We start from the raw sequence: 20041 nt of genomic DNA, 5'->3' as shown, positions 1-20041 counted from the left end.
GCAACGTTCATTGCTCCCGAATAACACGAAGACCGATCAATCCCAGCACCCTGAAAACTCGATCGGTCGATCGTCGACACAAATTCGCCAGAAATTCGACTAAAGAGCAAAAACCTACGCGTTGTTCGCAACGATAACGCGAATCGTTTCTTCCGAACAAAACTCTAAACAATTGGACGAACCGTAAAAAGAGCCGTTTAAGTTGGAAGAAGAAGACTGGTCCAAATTCCTTCGCGTGCATACCAAACTCTTCCACCGTTGTTCCAGTTCAAAGAAACAGAAGTTGTCATTATCAAATGCCGATTCCGTCCGCCATTAAACATCGCTACCGCGTCGTTTAAGGATCCAAAGGATCCAGAGCGCGTCGCAAAATCTCGTGGCTCGATCGACGGCATTCTTTCGTCGCGGAGAAAGCGTTGCCGGTTTTATCGGGTTGCGCTCGATGATTTATGAAAACGCGGATCGCGCGTAATTACTCGTTCGTGTGACCGATCGTGGATCTGGAAGAAGGAAGCCACTGCGCGGGAGATCGAGGGAAAGATCCGCTTTCGCGACCGGTTGCCAGTTTTTCAGACGCAAGATGGGAAACGGCAGTCCTTAGGTAGCTCGATTCAGCGACGATGAAGGGGATCAGCCGCTTGTTACTCGGGTAAGTTCCGTTTCTAATGGCTAATCGATGCTTTCCTGCGAACGCCGCCCGATAATTTAATTACGACCGCGGAGATTCAATAAAGACGGTTTTTGCGTTCTCCAGCGCAGTTCGATAATTCAGTCGGCGCACAGATTAAACGTAATTGCTGGCTGAACCAGTGGTTTCGCGATTGTTCGAGCTTCGGCCGAAGGAATAAGGCCTCTGTACCGGGTTTTCGAGTCGGAGAAGTCGTAAATGGGACGAGAGAGCCTGTTAAGGATACCGGGGGAGGCTATGTTTTTCCACTTGTTCGATGCGCTAAGTTAGATCGGTTAGGTTGGAGATGTAGGTAATATTCACGAGTCATCGAGTACTTGGTTTTTCGATACGTATTCTAGCGATGACTTTAGCTTTTGCCGTGACTTTGTTCGAACCGTATGTCTCGAATTGATCGAGACGCTGATAAAACGTTGAAAATCGTTCGAAAAATGGGACGACTAAGCTCGAACTGAACGACGCAACGGTTAAGACGAAGCGAACGCTGATGTACCATGATAAGATGAGCTTCGTAAAAAGGAAACCAAACGTAGAACGAAATTTTCTCTCAAACGATGGAAAGATCGAAAATCTGTTTGCCCATACTTCACCTCCCATTACCGAAAAATTACAATCGCGGCAGTCGATTTACGCGTAGCGGCGTTCCCAGTTTCCTGCGGTTCTCACGATCTTTCTTTTACTCGAGACGGCGTGGTATCGCGTGGCGGCCCTTAAAAATCACGTATTTCCGTGGGCAGGGGCGATTTTTTTTTCTCGAAGCGGAGGCTCCGCGAACGCATTGACGAAGGGAAAAGGACAGACAGAGAAGGGACGAGAGAAAACGAAGCCAAGAAAGTAGGAAAGAGCGAAAATGAGAAAAAGAGAGAAGCAGCGTGCTCGTTTCGCCGTCTGCGAGGCTGGTCCTCTTCCATCGTCCCCACCCTCTTTTCGTTCCTTTCTCACTTTGGTCGCCAGCACTCCTCGAAGCCGGGTGTAACAATGGCTGCCCTCTAATTATCGAAAGGCCGCGGCACTTTAAAGAGATCCCCGGAGAGCCCATCACCGGGACTCCGTTTCGTTCGCTCCTTAAAATTTCTTCCCTTCTTCTCCCTTCTTGCCCGAGTCATCTTCCATCGTCCAGTGGAGCTCGCGTGGATGCTCGTTCTCCGCGTTCCCGAGCGAGAAGAAGAGAGCGAGGTAACGATAAAAACAACGAGCGACGTGATCGCGCCTCGTGGAAAATTGGTTTCGTCTCGCGAGACGGCACCTACCGCACCGTTCGGCCTCTCTCTGCACGAATTATTATACCCCCGCTGTTTCTGCTCGACGGAAGCTAGGAAAACCAACGTACAACGTACTCGCTTGGTGGCAGAGGGGTGAATTTGTGAATGGAAACGCGCGGATTAGATACACAGATAGATAGAGTTTTGACTTCTTTTAACGTATCGTTGCTAGCCTGCACATATTTATGCAAGTTCGCACGTTTCGCGATTTAATTGTATATTAAAATAGATCGATAGATGGACGCATGAAATAGAATATTTTCATCTCGTTACAACTTGACTGTTCGTCGACCGTTTAACCGTCTTTGATTCCATTAAAATATCCTAATGCGGTTGGGAATGGGATCGGGATTGTTAATATTAACGTGATTTTATATAAACGCGCAAGGTTCTTTTCTATGTATGGAGATCGACGATAAAGATAGAAGATCTTTAACTTCCGATTGCTTGTCCTCTTTTTTCTTTTCATCGAAGAAACAAAATTTGTCGAAACGTTTACGTAACTCTTGTAGTATAAATTTTAATAACACGCAGCTATAAATCTAACCTATTAATTTTGACAGCAATTTAATGATAATTCCGCGGTGAAGTTAAATTATCGAAGGCAAATGTAGTTATAATTATAGTACGTACGCAATTAGAAACGAACGATTGCCGTGGTCTGTAGATCAAAATTTTCGAAAGTTAAAGTAGTTCAGTCTTCGAGCAATTTGGTTAAATACGAAGAAGTCTGACGTGGACAGCCTTTAATTTCGTGGAAGCCCATTTACAACTGCTGACAGATAACAGAATCCTACGACTCCCAGGCCTAGGTTACCCGTGAGCCGAGTGTTTTCCTTAGGAAATAGCACTTAAATAAATTGTAGGGACCGCCGGTCCATTGTCCTGGTTATAAGTGGCATTAATTTTCAATGGCACCTGCGTATCTTGCTTCTGAAGAATAAATAAGATTATAGTATGCGATACTTCTAATTATACAACACTGTTCATGGATATATCATCTGTATTTCTAACTAATTGTAAGACGGATTATACGTTCAAGAAACGATGGATCGCTACTTTATTTCATCGTTGTCTTTACAATATTATGCTTAAAACGTTTAATTTATAACGCATTATATAACGTATTGTAACAAGTCGCGCTTGTATCACATTTTTTCGATTTATAAATTTTTATATACTCGTAGAATATGTTCGTACCATTCGATATATAACATTTCGTATAATGTATCGCATATAGTATCTTCAAGCGAAATGCACGCGATAAAATATACCTAAATTATCAGGTAACTAAGAAAGTCTTGTCTTCTTTTACGTCAAAGAAGAAAAAGAAAAAAAATACAACAGAAAGGTAGACGTAGAACAAATCGCTTTATTCGTTGAAATAGTCGATGAAATTCCTATGTACGTAAATACGAATTCGTACGCGTAATCTTTTTGAATCTACGTAGATTTTATCGTCAGTAGAGTGAGCAAGTTAGAAACAGGCAGACTATAGAGGCGACATTACGGACGTTTCTCCGCTTTTACGAGACCGATATTCTTTATCCTCTCGTTCACCAGACACGATTATGTACGAAAACGACTATTTTAACGAACAAAGTGATATTTTTTCTACGGTTTGAACGTCTCTCTTTTCCGTGGTAACGAACCGAAAAGAAGCGTGTTAGTCGCTCGACGATACGAGTCGATGAACCTCTTGTGCCAACTTGTGACGGCAAATCGAAACGTTGGCTTCCGTTTAGTCGCTGGTCTGCTCGTAGAAGGGAGAAAAGCCACGCCGATAAAGAGAAAATAGCGGTTCCAAGACCGAGAACGCGTTCGAATGGGCGTAACCCAAGCGACTCTCGGTTGGACCTGTTGCTCGTTGCTTCCTATTAAATACTCGTACGACCCACGCTGGAAAGGAGTTGGTTTTGCCGTGTTAGCAGCCAATGACTAACGGTGCGGTCAAACTCTCTTTCACCCTTCGTTTCTTCTTCCTATCTTTCTCTTTTTCTCGACGTTTGTTTCGCATCTGCGCCGCCACATCGCTGCGAGTTACAGTCGCACGATCGCGACCGGATATGCGCCGATACCATCGGCGACGATCATATTTCCGGGTGGGTTGCTCGCGAATTCTCTTGGCCTCCGATGCTGTCGCCGATTCGCAACGGTTTTTTCGCCATGGAACGTTCCTCGAGATAATTTATCGGGCGGAAAAGGAAGAAGAAGTACATTAAGTTTCTCGATAAAATTACGCACAATGATTATTACTACTTTGTCTCAATATCGTTGCATCGTATTAGAGGCTTTCGAACATTTTGTCGAGTTAGATTATGCCGAATATTAATTTTCTATGAATAATTAAAAAATATTCTATCGCGAATCGCGGTCGTTTTAGCAATTCCAATAATCCTATTCTCAAAGCGAACACATTTTCTCTAAATTTTCGTGTTAGTATTTCAACGAATACGATCGAACGGAATAACAAAGCCACGCAGCTTCGTCCACTCTCTGTCAATTAAACGTTCGGAAATCAGCTCCGATTACCCGGTCGGATTAAGCTCTCTGTTCGAGGTTCTTTCACCTCCAACGAGGATCGATTCGGTGTGCCGCAGGTGATTCGTTCGTAACGCCGTGTATAAACACGTTTTCTTCGGGGTGTCGAGAAGGCTGGAGGGTCGTGGACCCGATCTTTTATATCACGACGCAACAATGCCGTTACGAGGCTGAAACTGGCTAACCCGTGTAGCGGCCATTGTGTCGGCGAAACATCTGCTCGAAATACAAACCGCTAATAGAAACGCGGAGAAAGGAATCGCCGGTGGAATGTTAGCCGCTGGGAGAAATGCGGTAGCGCGCGGGAAAGAGGAACGGGTCAAGGGGGCGGGGAGTAACATCGAAATTGTGTGAAAAGACGGACATAATAGAGAAACAAGGGTAGGGTTCGTGCGATACGCGATACTCCAACAGCTACACAGGCTGGATACTTCTTTTTTTTTTTCCTTCTTTTTTCTCCACTTTCTACGGGAGCAGCTTTTTAGGTTCGAATCCTGAGCGTCTTTTGTAAACGATAATGCAGGATGTGTGTGTATGGGGGGAGGGGGAGCGTGAACGCTGTACAGTTTCAAAGTTCTGTAAGTTCAATGGCTGAGATTGCTTTTCTTTTCTTTTTGTTAAAAAATGATATAGAATGGAATGGCGTAAACTTCTTCGAACAAGTTTTCGTTTTATTGCCAAATTTGGCGAAGAAGTTTATATCGAAGCGATTATACGTATTATTTATTCGTTGACTTTAAGTTTAGAAAGATCAAGTTCGTACGCAGTAATTTGCGTGTCATGATTTGGTTTTATTAAAATTATTCTAAAGTTATTTACTTACCTTTAAAATTGTTTCGAGTTAATTGTATGATCTTTCCTCTATTCTTTTTTCTTTTCTTTTCTTAAAAACATTTTTTAGTAGCCGATACGAATCTTTGTAAACGTTATCGATCGATCAATCGTTTGAATGATAGACGTTATTACAAGAGAGAGAGAGAGAGAAAAATTGAAGTTGTATTTATCGAATTTAAGAACGTAGTTTTAAATCCCTAACAAAGCTAGACGCGATCCGAAACGTCAAAACACTGTTCGAAAAAGGACGTAGTTCACACCTGGAAGCTTCCAGCAGTGTTAACTACGAGCTTATAGAATTTGCATTAGAATAGCGCCGTATAATCTGTATTCTCGCTGAATATCTTTGTCGCATGCGAGATAGATCCTTTTCAACTAGAAAACGTAATCACGGTCGAACTACCTATGTTAGCGTGTTCGCTGTAATATATCTATTGAATTCGAAAAAGGTACCCTAACTGGTAACAAAGCTTTTTTACAACGAGTTTCACGTTGTACGTTCCAACAACGTACAGCGTATTAAAATACTTTATCAGAATAATAAATATGTGTTGTCGACTTACTGGCGACATATTGCGATCGTCAAACGACGAAAATGCACGATGGAAACGACCAGGTTCCGTCGCTTTTGTTTCGCCGATTAAATCACCGCTCTGCTCGGTTTACCTCACACGTGCCTGAATAAAGGCGCTGTCATATCCGCCTGTCGCGTCAACTGACAACGCATTCCGACTTAATTTCGTGATGGAACAATATGATCGGCATCGTCGTAAAGCTCCTATCTCTCGAATCATCGGCTCGTAACGGCTCACGTTCGCTGTATACGACGATTCCTTTAATACAGTGGAACCTGGATGAACCGGCTTCACCGAGATCGAAGCAGCCCAAACAAATTGGAATCTAAAACGAATCACGCGTAGAAACGTCGATCGAAGCTTATAATTTGTCTTCTTTTTTCTCTTTCGTGCTTATTCTGCGTCTTTCGGTCTCGTCGTAGAAATAAAACAAATAACGGGGATGACTCGTATATAACAACGATCGCTGTTTAAATATATTACACGCCCGTACATAAGGAAAATAAAGGAGGCCGAGATCTCGTAACGTGTTCGATCTATGCTAAAGACGAAGAACTCCGCTGACTCAGTGTCAGGAAAACGAAAGAGTATTTCACTGCCTTTCGGTGGACCTTTTCAGAGAATTTTAACGATTCGTCCGTTAAAACCATGTCGTAATCGTAAAATGCGTAGAATGGACTGAAGGATCTAAAGGCATCATAGGAGCCGAATTAGAGAAGGTGAAATAACTTATTTAAGGGAGTGCCTGAACCCAACCTCGTAAACGCGTTCTTCTTCACACTTTATACCTGAACTGTTTTACTTCGTTCCTCTGTAAGCTTGTATAAGAACGATACAGATTGCGTGGAATCAAAGAGCGAAAGTGATTTCGATAGGAGATATCGTTGCTCGAAAGAATATCCCCTATATTGGGAAAATAATAACAATTCGACACGATCTCGTTGTACAATTTTTTTAATAATAATTTATAATGCAATACTTTTTTCCGGATATTAGTGGTTTTAGCGTTATCGAATCAATAGCGTCGATTTCTCATTTATAATATCAATATCTGGCATTTTCTAATAACGTTTAGCTAATAAGATTGATACCGTAGTCCGTTAAGCGCACGTGTTTGCTAAACTTCATTGAAAATACGAAGCACTATGATCAAGTGCCGATGACTAGATAATCATAGTGTAGAGTACATTCATTAGCTCCTCGTATAACTGGTCTCGTAAAGTGCAACACATCTAATTGAGATTTAATCTCGATGCAAACCTATTTTCTCTTATGAATTTTTAGTCAATTCGCATCCCTATCTAAGCTATGTATTGTTCGCGGAATTGTGCAATTCCATAAAAGTCAGAAGTAACGCGGTTTTAGATAGATCAGATTGCGAAGCATAAATAATGATTATGAAAAGGTTAACGCGTCTTCTTCTAACGTTTTGAATCGCCGAGTAGCTGAGAACGAAAAGAATTTCAAGCGTTTTAATCGTCTTTGACGTGGAGCGATCGAATGGATGCCGAATAATAGTATCGACTGTAGTTATCGTCCGTTATATATGTATTCGATCGCTGTGTTATCGACACTCGTTAGATTTAGTTCTGTTCCATGTGTTATCGTAGTTCTATTGTTCGTACGTCAAACGCATAGTCGTGTACTACAATAGCTATTCGTCAAAGTTGTCGTTGCGAAAGGGTTAACTAATAACACAGTCCAGCTCTGTAATATTGCAGTCTCATTACGATAATGCTTTATAATATTCCGGTAAACGTCGATATCAAATCGCGATAGGTATTACTCTAACGTCGTAACAGCGTATGTTGCTCTTCTCGCGTTATGTAGCAACATTCAGCATTTACGTACGATTATATCGTACTTATACATCTCTACGAATACAAAAAATTATATCAAACTTTGAAAGATAATTTCCTTTTTCTTATCGTTCCTACTCCTTGAATAGGATTCGATGAATTCTATTCTCCGCGCAATAACATCCACAGTATCAATCCAAATACAAGCTTCATCTTCGTCTAATACTCTCGACAAACTGTACCAGAAAGAACGACGCGAGTTACTACAATAGCAACGAATTGGCACCGTAAAGCGTTGCCGAACAGTCACGGTGAGCCATCGATGGTCGATTTACAACCACCTAAAGCACATCGACCAAAAGCAAATTTGCGAACGGCCTTATACACTCGTGCGCGAATTTCAGGTGACAGCATTATTACGCTTGGTTCTCCATAAAATCGCGACCGCTGGGTCGCCATATAAATAACGCGATATCATAAAGCTAATGACGTCCCATTAAGGCGTCGCCACGTGAAATCCGCGCTGCCAAAAATTCACGGCCGGTAGTAAACGCTTTTACGATGGTCACGAGGAAAAGGGGAACCGCAGAGAGAATCGAGAAGAATGGTCGCGCGCGCACGCGCGAATATAAGACGGGAAATCTACAATGTGTTCGCGTTGCACGCGAGATCTTCACCTCCGGTCCTGTGCAAACAGAGCCAGAGGATTGCGTAACGCGCGACTTCCGGTCCCGAGAGCTCGGATGGACCGAGGCCTCTTATCGCGTGGAACGATAACACTCGCGTTGCATGCGTTGCAGTGTGTTGCGATGATTCTTGCGATACAGAAGCATTTCCTACGTGTTGATTTTAGCACTTTTTTCTTTTTTTCCCGTCGGTGTTGCTGATCGAGAAAGTAGCGGTGGTTCCCCGTTTGCGAACCATTCTTCGCTCGAACGTGGTAGAGATTCTTTGAAGTTCTGGCTCTAGAATTCGTGTGATTCATGTTCCGATATGTTTCTTGTATCAAGATGTGGTATATCGTATCGGATTATGAGCGAGTTAATTTTCTATGAAAATGCACAAGGAGTTTGAGATGAGATATATCTGTTTGTTTTCTGAAATAAAAGTTTTGACGTGGAATTAGCAAAGTATCGAATTTTAAAATGACTCGTCTAAAAAAAGTAAAAACGTGCCTCTCGCGTTTTTCGCTTGTGATCTTCCTTAAGGAACGAAATTTTATACAAAAAAAAAAAGCTTGTACGTATGTTTCGATTATTGTTTAACATTGAATTGCCTTGTATTTGATCGTTGTAGCAGCTATTACGGGATATCCTGTGTAAGCGAGCCGAGTGTCCGAAGCGACAGGCTGTGCAGCCAGACATGATTCCTGCCGTTTGTTCGAGTCGTTTCAATAAAACGATGGAATAGCTGTGATCGCGGCGCCCGGCACGTACTCGATCGGCTTTGTGCTGGCAATCAAACTGCCGAATGGCCGGATAAAATTCAATTTCTCTCTCCTATTGCGTCCGATTATCGATGAATTTCACGCATCTGTTGCCAAGAATACTTCGCTTGACCGCTTAGATGCAATTGTTCCATATTGTAAATCGTATAAACTGGTTTATAACATCGAAGTGTTCGTACTTGGAGCGTGAATACAGAGTTACGCTGTACTCTGCAGCCGAGTAATTCGTATTTTGAGTATAAGCAAAGGTTATGAAATTATCTGTGCGTATAACGAAAGCGATGCTTAAAATTTTGCACTAGCGATAATCGCGATGATCGCAATTCGATATCTGTTACTGCGGAGTGTGCGTAAGTATAAAATTCACGAAAGACTACGGAACCCCTTAGAACCAAGAACATATGGCGAATGCAATTACCCAATAATGATATACAATTAATCGAATTTATTCAGGACCTACACGCGGCACGTTTCCTGGAAAATCGAAGGGAACTTGTCCATTCGTTTTGAATAAAAATTCCCGTTCGCGTTTCTTCGCATGTCGCGCGACTATAACGACAAGAAAATTGCCGACTGCACTGAGAACTGTTACGGAGCTCACCTGACCATCGGACATAAATATGTCGCTTATGACACTCCCTTGCTACGCTTTTGTTTCCTTTCTTTCTCGATCTGGTGAACAAATTATTGTTAATATCGCGTCGAATGATAGTAAACTACGAGGATAGGATACTTTATATCAAGGGGGATGCAGAGAGTGGGCTGAGTTATGAAAATGTATTCCTGAAAAAGGGGAGTGTTCGAGGGCAGTGGATCTAGAAATGATCCGGGAATGAACGATGTTAGGATAGTTTTCGTTTTACGAGGTATCGGATATAAGAGCTTGTTACGTGATTAGGGTTTGTGGAATTTAGAGACTGAGAGTTTGACAAGAAAGATGGACTGTACGAGATATAATTTTTCTTGGCTCGTAAAATAAGCGGCAGATATTAAAACCGAAACATCTAGAACTGTTCTGAACGCGCGCGCTCGAGACGCCGAACCAAACGATCGCTCGATTTCTCCAATTTCGTCGCGTTTCTTTGAAACGAACAAATATATCGCGGACAGTGATTAAACGAGTAAATGCAAAAAAGGTTTATAGATAGATAGATAGATAGATAGATAGATAGATAGATAAATAGATAGATATCCTTGGAACATTAATCTTCAATAAAAATTTCTATATAATTATACGTGCTTAGCTCATCGATCAAACGACTGTCATCCGAATAATTCAAAGTCTAAGAAATTCAAATAATTTCCATTTTTCTATACTTTTTCTATCCACTGCGCGCGATTATACGCGTAATAAAAAGACTTAAAGTAAAAGCGACTCGATCGAACATTAAAACGCGCTTTTAATACTGTACTATACCTCAAGATCGTAAAAGTTATCATATAGTCGCGTAACATGTTCCGTCTGACAGTTTTTGCGCGGATTCGCTTATCAGATTCGCTTGTCCGAGTAAACGAACGAGAACGTCCCGATGAAAAATAATTTCCCAATAGTAAGGAGCAGTGGCGTTTTACGAGCACGGAGATCGCGCGAAAAGACAACTCTAATCCCTGTGAACAGTTTATTACTCGAACTGGACCTTGCTTCTATTACTTAACCGGCATTTTATTGCTTACGAGCTCTCGAACCGCGTATCGGCGAGTTCAATCAAATTACGCGGAGATGCGTGCCGTAGATCTTCCTCATCGGGCGTTCGAGTCGCCGCTTTTTCTCGCGTACGATCGACTTCTTTGGCCTCGTTCTCGCCTCCTTTAGATCGGTTTCTCACCCGTTTATCGTTCAAGCTTTATTCGACAGTGTACATTTCTTGTTCGCGATACGTCGTGTGATTGATTGCTACGGCCGTTAGGCGGGGATATGTTTATTCAGCACATGGTACGAGTTGCGAGAGTTTACGATAGTTCTTGCGTACAGGAATTGGGCAATTTGTTAACAAGAAGTTTATTGCGTTTCTTAGGAGCTGTATGCCGTTTGAATCTGCGGGGAAAGTCGCATTAGACGAGATTGGAGCAGAATTTTTTGTTCTTTGAAGTGAATCTCGGCTAAGGATTTCTATAGGTACGTGCAAAGCTGAGTGGCAGGTTAGAAATTCACTTTCGATTCGATAACTGGGATAAAGTCCTAAAAAGTGCGTTGCGCGCGTACATATATTTATCCGTCGTAACGTTTGTCTAGATTTATATCTATACGTTTTCACCGGTGCATTTCATATCTATGCGTTCAAATTGAACCAAGGTAAATTTCGAATTTCCCTTCTGGCTGTAATTCTAACTTCGATAAACCCTTTTCTATTCATCGCACCCGATCTCAGACCAATTCACCTAGCCAAGATCGATATCGGACAATTTCGGATGCCCGTGTTAATAATTCGTCGTTTCTCATCGTTGCACGAGAATATACGACGAGTCGAAGGCGGATAAGATCGTGTTGCCGATCTGTGTTGCCGATGCTGATCGCGGAGAGATCCCCGTCCAAGCGAATGGCTCGAGCGTTTTCAGTTACGTGGACGTTCACTGTTCAGGATCGAGAACCGAGGCACACCCCTCGTACATCAAGTCGAACGAGTAGATCGGCCGATCCACCCACGAAATGAATCATGAGCGCGCGGCGATACGATCGAAAACTCACGCGGGGATACGTATCGGTCATTCCGACTGGTTGCACAACCGTGCACCGCCAGTAAATTTGAACGTGTAGGGGGTGGAAAAATGGCGTCAGGATAGTGACATAATCTGCGATATACAGCGACTACCAAAAGTTTATCAAATAACGCGAATCGTGGAAAAATGTTATTCCGCGTTTTCCACTTGTTTTTGCGCGTAGAATAACCTCCAGCTGATTATCTAGTCGGTAACTAGCCAGATTCGCATATATCGAACAAATTTCGAAAGTCAGTTTTCTCGAAATAATTTTGTTCTACGTTTCTTTCTTACATAAACGCGTATCGTCGAAAGAATCGCATCTACCCAAAATTTCTGTTTCACGCCTCTAGAGATTCTATAACCGCTTTTACGCAACTTTCCGATATTCTTCGACGTACGATCGCTCTACGTTTTTAATAACTTAACTTGTTTTATCCGTTGATCTCGACACCACGTATCCAGGTTACACAACGTGTCCGTGAGAAACAGCGTAGAGTCGGAAATTGACGGTACACATCTCGAATACAGACATCCGTCGAGATTAATAAGTTCCGGCATTCTGTATTGGACAGCGCCGAGCGAAATAAATAATAAATAAGCCGATAGGCGATCTAAGGCGGAACGCTATATATATTTGCATTTTACACTAGGATACCTGGTGCGGTGGCGGCAGCGGCACGAGTTCACGCGAACGTGCGTAAAGATAAATGGAGTCGAGCTAGGAGCACCGCGTAATTCCAACGCTGGGCTACCGATTCGTTCGACGTTGTATTTGTTTCCTATCTGAATAACGTGAGACTACGAAATCGCATTGTTCCTGCGCCGGGTATCCCGCCCGAGTATTGTTTCGATGCTTAAAACTCGTTGTTTCAAGTCTTTGAGCCAGTTCTGTGGAATTTTAAAACCTACGATCTTGTACTACATATTTCAGTAGCATTGTTACTGGAACGTTGCTATTTTATATACCTGGATGTCGTAATACTGGATCTTTAACCTCTTCACGCTCCGTGTTGCGTGTGTGTATTTAATAAGTTATTAATTGACCAAATAATAAACGAGTTTGGAGATTATACGGGGAAAACACGATAAATTTGTAATCGTTGATTTTTTCCTTTTTGTATTACTCGATGGCTAAGATACTTCGATATAACTTAGTTGCGATGATATATTATCCTTGAATAAATTGACGGTATATTGAATTTAGAACTCGTTTTCTGGCTCGTAGTTTCTATCTATTTTCGATGAAATTGATTAAAATCTTAGTGGATGTTAGTGTGAAAATTTGTTGCCTTTACAAAATTGCAGGATGAAACGCGTTTTTGGTCCTCGTACTTTCAAACAAATTTTTCGCGGAATAAGGAAAAAATTCAAACTTGAAAGATTTGATATTTAATTACAATTTACTGCTTTTATGGTTTCGAACTTCCTTGTTCTTTCGTCTTTTCGCAGATGTCGATAACCGATCAGAAAATCTTTGCATTTCTAAAACGAAACTAGAAATGCACAAGTATCTATGTTTATTCGTTGCTTGAACTTAATGGATAAAAATGATTCGAGGAATGTGCGAAACGCGAGTTTCAATGAATCCAATTCGTTCCCGTATGCCTGATGAATTGTATTTATGAAGAGGAAAAGAATTCTTAGTGCGAGAAAAGGAACACCGTTTAGAAATTCGTTGATCCTGCGATCCAACACAATGAATTATATCTCGTTTATGCCGAGTGTTGCAGCCTCGCGACAACGTGACATATGGCGTATGAATATCTCGTAACACATCGTGGAATTTATCTGAAACAGTTCTAACATCGTTGTTTCGAGTGGCGTCGGTAGCAGGAATACGCGACTCCGGTAAATGTATTACGCGAACATAAGAATTCTGAAATTCTATGGCGTATTTTATAATATAAATACAACGACCGTGTAACGAATATTTCTGGAAATTCGTATCGTTACGAAGATAATCGGAAAAGCGGAATGTAAGCAGAGAATCGTCTCGCGTACCAAGTATCACAAGTACTGCACTCTCAAAGTTTTATACGCTTTCGTATACAACGTACATTCTGTACGTGTATATGCAGCTGCAAATTTCCCATAAACGCGTAAAGACGCGCGGTGTACTCGTAGCTTTCCGTCAACGCGTTCCACGTTCCACATCGCGCGAAACCCATCAAACGCTCTGACCCATTTTTCATGCTGCCATTCGGCAATCCCGTGAAACCGCGAAAAGGGAGACGACACTTGGGAAGAGGAGGTTGGAATAGCACGGCGAAAAAGGTCGCGGCAGTTTGGAAGAGCCGTGGTTGCGGCGGGACGGTAGCGAGAGGCGAAATTGACGCGGCCAGCGAATATAGACGTACGGGTTTGGTGCATTGGGCAACAGGTAACTCTGAAAGTAAAGCAAAGCGAGAGGGTACGGGCGAAACGGCCGCGAGAACGGTCGCTGAAACAGGGACGGAACGAGAAGGAGCAAGATTAAAGGGGGGGAGGGAGAGGACAGGGAGAGAGGAAGAGGAAAGACGGAGAACGGGAGCGTATCAAGAGGGAGGAAAGTTAAGTGAGAGCGGAGGAGAGAAACAGAGAAAGCCGGACGTTGTAGCCAGGAGTTAGAGTAAAAGAGAGAGAGAGAGAAAGAGAAAGAGAAAGAGCGAGAAAGAGAGCGACAGAGGCGAGGTAGGATCGTAGAGGTAACATCGTAGAGGCTGGGACCTGATCCCAAAGGTAGGAGGACTTGGGTTGGCGAGGCCAGTCCATCGCGGGCCCTCCTCTCGACCGAACGCGCTTTACTTTCTGCCCGCTCGTTCAAATTCCCATGTGCACGCGGTATTCCCGTCTGACTCCCCATACCGGCTAACCCCTCGGACGCGCTGGTGCTCTCCTACCTTTCCTGGGCACACGGTGTTCTCGATGACTCTGCTCCTGGTTGCTGTTGGTGCTGATAGTGGTGGTGGTGGCGGCGGTGGTGGTGGTGGTGGGGAGGTGGTGGTGGCGGTGGTGGTGGTAGTGGTGGTGGTGGTGGTGGTGGCGGTGTCGGTCGTGGTAGTGGTGCTTGTCACTCCGCGTGTCCGATGGTGGTGGTCGCCTTATGGTTACCTTGAACACCGGGTTGCACCGCGCACACCTTGCACAGTTACCCTCTGCTCCAGTTCCGCGCCGATACTCGGGGCTATCGTTCCTCGCGATCGCGATTTAAACGGAATTACATCGGATCTCAGGGATCGCTCGATCCTAAACCGATAAAACAAAGTATCGACGAGTTTAAAGATTTAAAGATTCGAGGGTTCGTCGAACGATCGACTCCGTTTTAAAGACGTTTGATAAAATCGATAGATCGAATTGACGCAAAGTTATCGAGTCTCGAGAAGGTATTCGAGCAGGAGTTACCACGTACGATCGTATTTATCAGACTTTCGTAAGAATAAGAATCGTCTTGAAAAAAGAAAAAGAGGCTGGAATCGAAAGGGCGTTTCGTTCGAACGATCGGCGATGACTAACGAGCTGTAAGATACGGTATCTCCGAGAAGGCAGAGTTGGATCATCGAGATAGAAGGCGACAACCCTTACACCTGTCCTGTTCGAGTGTCCGGTCCACGGACAGAGTAGATCGATCATGAAAGTTTAATTACGACGGAGATAATCCGAGCAGAAGGGGGGAGAGATCGGATGACACGCGTCTGCTGCGAGCGCAGCGTTCGCCAAGGCTGGCAGGTGAATGATGCTGTTAGTCGTCGATCGATCCTGACACGGTGTATCGGATCGTGTGGTTCGCGAGGGCAGCGGGACAAGCTGCAGGCTCGCCGAGACGCGGTTTAAGGTGTCCCGGTGGCATTCGTCGGGTGTCGTGGAACCAGCTGGTAAAGTTCGGTCCAGAAGCAAGCGGCATACAAATTTCCGTACGGTGGAATAAATAAAGCGCGTCGCAGAAAAACCGAGAGCCGAGAGCCGAGTGCCGCGAGACGCTTTTACGGGCCACGGCTATAAGTTGAAAAAAACTGACAAAAGAGAGGAATAAAGAAGCAGAGTGGGACAATAAGAACCGGTAGCACGGGAGGGGTACTCGTTGAAAAGGAATTCCTCTTCGTTAAGTTAGCCGAACGGAGGAGAGGAGCGTTCGTGGCCCCTTGATGGAAAGAGAAAAAGAGCGCGGCTAACTGAACGGAGGAACGAACGTTTCCTTTTTCTTCGTCTTCGTCGTACGATTCTTCTTACATCCTCTTCGTCTTCTTCGTCTTTCTCTCCGTGACCGCGTGTACGCGAAACGAACGATCGATCGATCACGCTCTCCCCGTGGTTCCGTACGATCTCGACGGACTTTTAACGCGATGACGATGAGCCGATCGATAAGTTCACGCCACCACGGAATCGTTAACCGGACAATAAGACGATATCCTCGCGTGAGCGATTCCACGGCAATAATACGTCGCGTGAGCCGGATATCTCCGATCGGCCAGAAAGCTCGGCTATAAAACGCTCCCGCGTCGATGATTGCGCCGCTTCGTTGGCTTTTTAATTAGAAACCAGTCGCTAACGATTCGATAACTACGTTGCGTCGCGTTAGACAACGGTCGGAACAGTCGATTCTTCTTTGACGCTCTCCTGTAACGTGTACCCCTACTCTTACACGCAGCGAATGCGATTTCGAAGAATCAAAGTCGACGACAGAGCCTGAAAGAGATCGAAGATCGAAAACCAGAGAGATTAGCTCGTAAAAGTCAAGAGCGAAAGCAAAAATTTACAAGACGACGGAAGTGGAGAAAAGCTTGACGAGGAAGAAGAAGCGAAACGAACGAGCGATTTCAGCACGCGTACCGATGCTGGTATAGACACATCAACCGGTGGACGTGCGTTGTTCGCGCTTAGTCACCGTTAAAGCGAACGACTCTCGAGTATTTGGCGATTGCAAACACTCTCGCCGGACCAGTTAAGCGGCGCAAACACTTTACACTGTCCAAATGTTGGTCCCGCGGTTTAGCTGTTTCGCGCTTGTCCAGAGCATGCGGCTTTGTTCCGACAGCTTGGCGAAGGTACACCGTGCACGGTGACTTTAACGAGGCTCCTCGTTGACGGAACGGAGATTGCTGGTGCCGTTCGGCTAATACGACGACTTTTATAGACGCTGCAATCCAAACAGACGACGAACTCTTGCAATTTTATCGCGTTTGACGAATATATGTAATTTTGCAATTACACGATCGCGATTTACGTATGACGAAATAACTAAGAAACGATTTGTGTGGAAAAAAGAATCGAGCAATTATTATCGAGCAACTAAAGGCGAACGAAAGACGAATTTCTTGGTACTTGGATCCAATATTTAAGAAGTCGAAGAAAAATGTGCAGAGGCTTTGAAAAATAATTTCCGAGCAACTTGAAGCGACTAAGAAGGACCTTCTTTCGACTTGAACGTCGTTTTATACGAAAAAAAGATATTTCGTAAATCTCCAAAAAAATCGCGACGACTCGTGATTGAATTTTAAAGTACGTTTTATACGGCGGTAGAAGGAATAATTCTTTGAAAATATTCGAGGAAAGGACCTAGAACTCGAGGTATGTAGATCGTGTTTGTGTGTCGAGTTCCGTGCGAGAAATCGTGCAATGCCGTGCGAGAGGACCGTGAAACGCGTGTCATGCCACTGAAACGACAAACATCCGACGTGCATCCGGTTGCCTGACTGCGGAAGCGTAAAACTCCGTCCCGTGTGCATCCGTTTTATGAATTCAAATAAACAAGGGGATTGTGATGTAAGAGATGCGTTGTGGTGACATCGCGGCAATCGCGATAGCCCTTCTTATTCTTGGGCAGATCCAGGAACCACGGCAAACTAGGTAAGACACCTTACCTTCTTCCATCGAAATTTTATCGCTCACTCGCTGCGATTATTTCGTTGACGACTATCGTTTTACGTGGATATTGATCCGATTGAAACAAGTCTGCTAACATATGTAGACATATAGATGCATCAATGAAAAAGCGTCGAAAACATAAGACTGTTTTTTACAATGTCGATGTACACGTGAAAAGATATAATTTAGTAAATAGAAATACGCGTCTATTTTCGAATGTGACATTTCGCAGGAATGATTGTTGATATTTTTAGTTATTGATTTTTATTAGTTCTATAGTTCTGTATGATATCGTAATTCTATATAAATCCCGCTTATTCGTGCGCTAAATCTTTCTTCTTCCTCCTATCCTTTTTTTTATTTCTTATCGTCTTCGATTTTTAAAATCTTCGACGCTCGACAATTACCGTTACGATTTCTTTAAAATAAAGTCTAAAACTTCCTCAAATAAATATAGCCCGCCAAAAGTGTTTCGACCGTTTCGGTTCAATCATCGGAACAAGCCAATTACTATGCCTACGTACGACTCTTCGACAAATTTTCACTCGGCAAACATCGCTGCTACCCTCGCTCCGCGTGTTTCCTCCCCTAATGTCACGGTTACGTTCCACCGAAGAGATTGCAACTTTATCGCGTTCGTGGTTCGTGTTACCTCACCCCGTGTGCCAAACGTACTCTCGTCTCGTTGGTCGAACAACGTAAATGGGGTCGACTGTTACTTATAAAGTAGCTTTCTGCGTTGCGTCGGCCAACGATATTCACAAAGGCGCGCCTCCCTCCCTTGGCCCTTTTTTTCCACGGGAGAGAAGACGACGAAGAGAACGACTGCCGGCACGCAACGAGGCCCAGCGAAGCGAGGTGATCGCTTTTGGGTCCCGAAGGGATCCTGAACCCATCGAAAGGACCACCTCGATCGAGATTCGGTTTCGTCGCAGAGGCTCGATCGTTCGCACTTCACCGGTAGATTCGACCGGAGATAAGGGTAAACGACCTATTCGACGAAGGCTGTTCCAAAAATCTACGGGGTTACGCTCGATAAACCTTTTCTTTCTTCCCCGTTTCTCTACCCTATTGCTCCTTTTTCTCGTGTCGCCGTCCACATCGACGAAGCGTAGAGACTGGTTTCGCGGCGAAATTTGATTGTTGTTTTCGGTAATTCTGCGTCTTATGTCGAAGGTTTCTGGACTCTTTGTCAAGCCTATCCGCTTTCTTCGACCGCTTGTTCGACAATAGGTCAGCGTGATCTTTTTGACGGGAATCGGTTCTAGTCTTCGGCGAAGGGCGGTGTACTTTTTTGCTTTCTTCGGTGTTGGGGAAATTTGCCCTTGTTTTCAACGATTCTGGTATCTATTATATCGTACGTCGTACCTCTTTTCTCGATCGATCGATCTCGGGTCTTTGTAAACTTTCTTTGCCTTTTTTGTCGTCCTTGCTACTGATCTTCCGCGGTTGCTTGGAAAAGAAAGTTTACCGTTCGTACGAGTAAGTTCTGCTTCTATTCGGATGCGCATCGCAGTTGTATATCTGTGCAATAACTAAATCGTAACATCGTTAAGGAAATATTTATCTTCTGGGGACGAAATATAATACGACAATGCTTCAATCTACTAATAAATATTCCATTAATGTTAGAAATTCGTATATTTGCAATAAACGTGTAATAAATTTCCATGCACATTTTCACAGTGGTTTCAAACGTTAACGCTATAATCGTGACACTCGTTTATCGTAGCAGTGTCGATGAAATGTCAAAATATGACACGTACGATGCGAACGTAAAAATTTTCTGCAATAAATACTCGTTCAAATGCTTTCGCGAGGCAGTGTACGCGAAAGCGAGCGAAATGGAAGATCGCATCGCGCAAAAAATTCTCTCCACGTCGAGAACAAAGATCTTCTCTTGTTTTTGGCAAAAAAATAAGCGAATACCTCGCATGTTACGTAAAAAGGGCATCAAGGCCAGGCAAAGGGTCGCATTTAGAGGCGAATGGAACGCGAAGCAAGCTGCCGAGGGCGCGGCATCGCGTCGACACGTGCTACAGGCCCGTCACACCTTGTCAAACTTCCACAGCCGTGCAATGAAATTTGATGCACGGCCCAGTGTTCTTGCGTATGATAAATTCAGACAGCTCCTTGAAAATCGTGCAGTGAATTACGGTCTTCTCGAGCGCATCCTTCTGACGTTTACACGTGTTCCCCGCATGACCACCTGCGTGTATTAATTTTGCCGGCGTTTTCAAAGTATTACAACGGCGAAACAACGGCAAAATCTACGTGTTTTCAACAAACCCGTTCCTTGGCGGTGTTACGTGCCTGGTAGAGATTCTGTTGTAAATCTTCGCGGTTGCCAGATT

At 43.8% G+C, this 20041-nt stretch overlaps 2 protein-coding genes across 4 annotated transcripts in view; both read left to right on the top strand.

Annotated features, from left to right (window-relative positions):
• LOC117232506 (ataxin-10) overlaps positions 1-20041 on the top strand; it is a 49199-nt gene that overhangs the window by 14183 nt on the left and 14975 nt on the right. The window lies entirely within an intron of this gene.
• The window catches only part of LOC117232507 (protein Wnt-7b), a 105747-nt gene continuing 85900 nt past the window's right edge, over positions 195-20041 (top strand). Inside the window, exon 1 of one of the 2 annotated variants that reach the window (XM_033491890.1) lies at positions 195-649. In XM_033491890.1, coding sequence (XP_033347781.1) covers positions 621-649 — 29 coding nt within the window. In that variant the 5' untranslated portion in view covers positions 195-620. The remainder of the gene's footprint in view (positions 650-20041) is intronic. The other variant, XM_033491888.1, reaches the window with a different exon arrangement.

This window comes from Bombus vosnesenskii, unplaced genomic scaffold (genome assembly GCF_011952255.1).
Source record: "Bombus vosnesenskii isolate JDL3184/JDL3185 unplaced genomic scaffold, Bvos_JDL3184-5_v1.1 scf7180000013289, whole genome shotgun sequence".
Classification (NCBI taxonomy): Eukaryota; Metazoa; Arthropoda; class Insecta; order Hymenoptera; family Apidae; genus Bombus; species Bombus vosnesenskii.
This window is presented reverse-complemented; position numbering and strand designations above follow the sequence as displayed.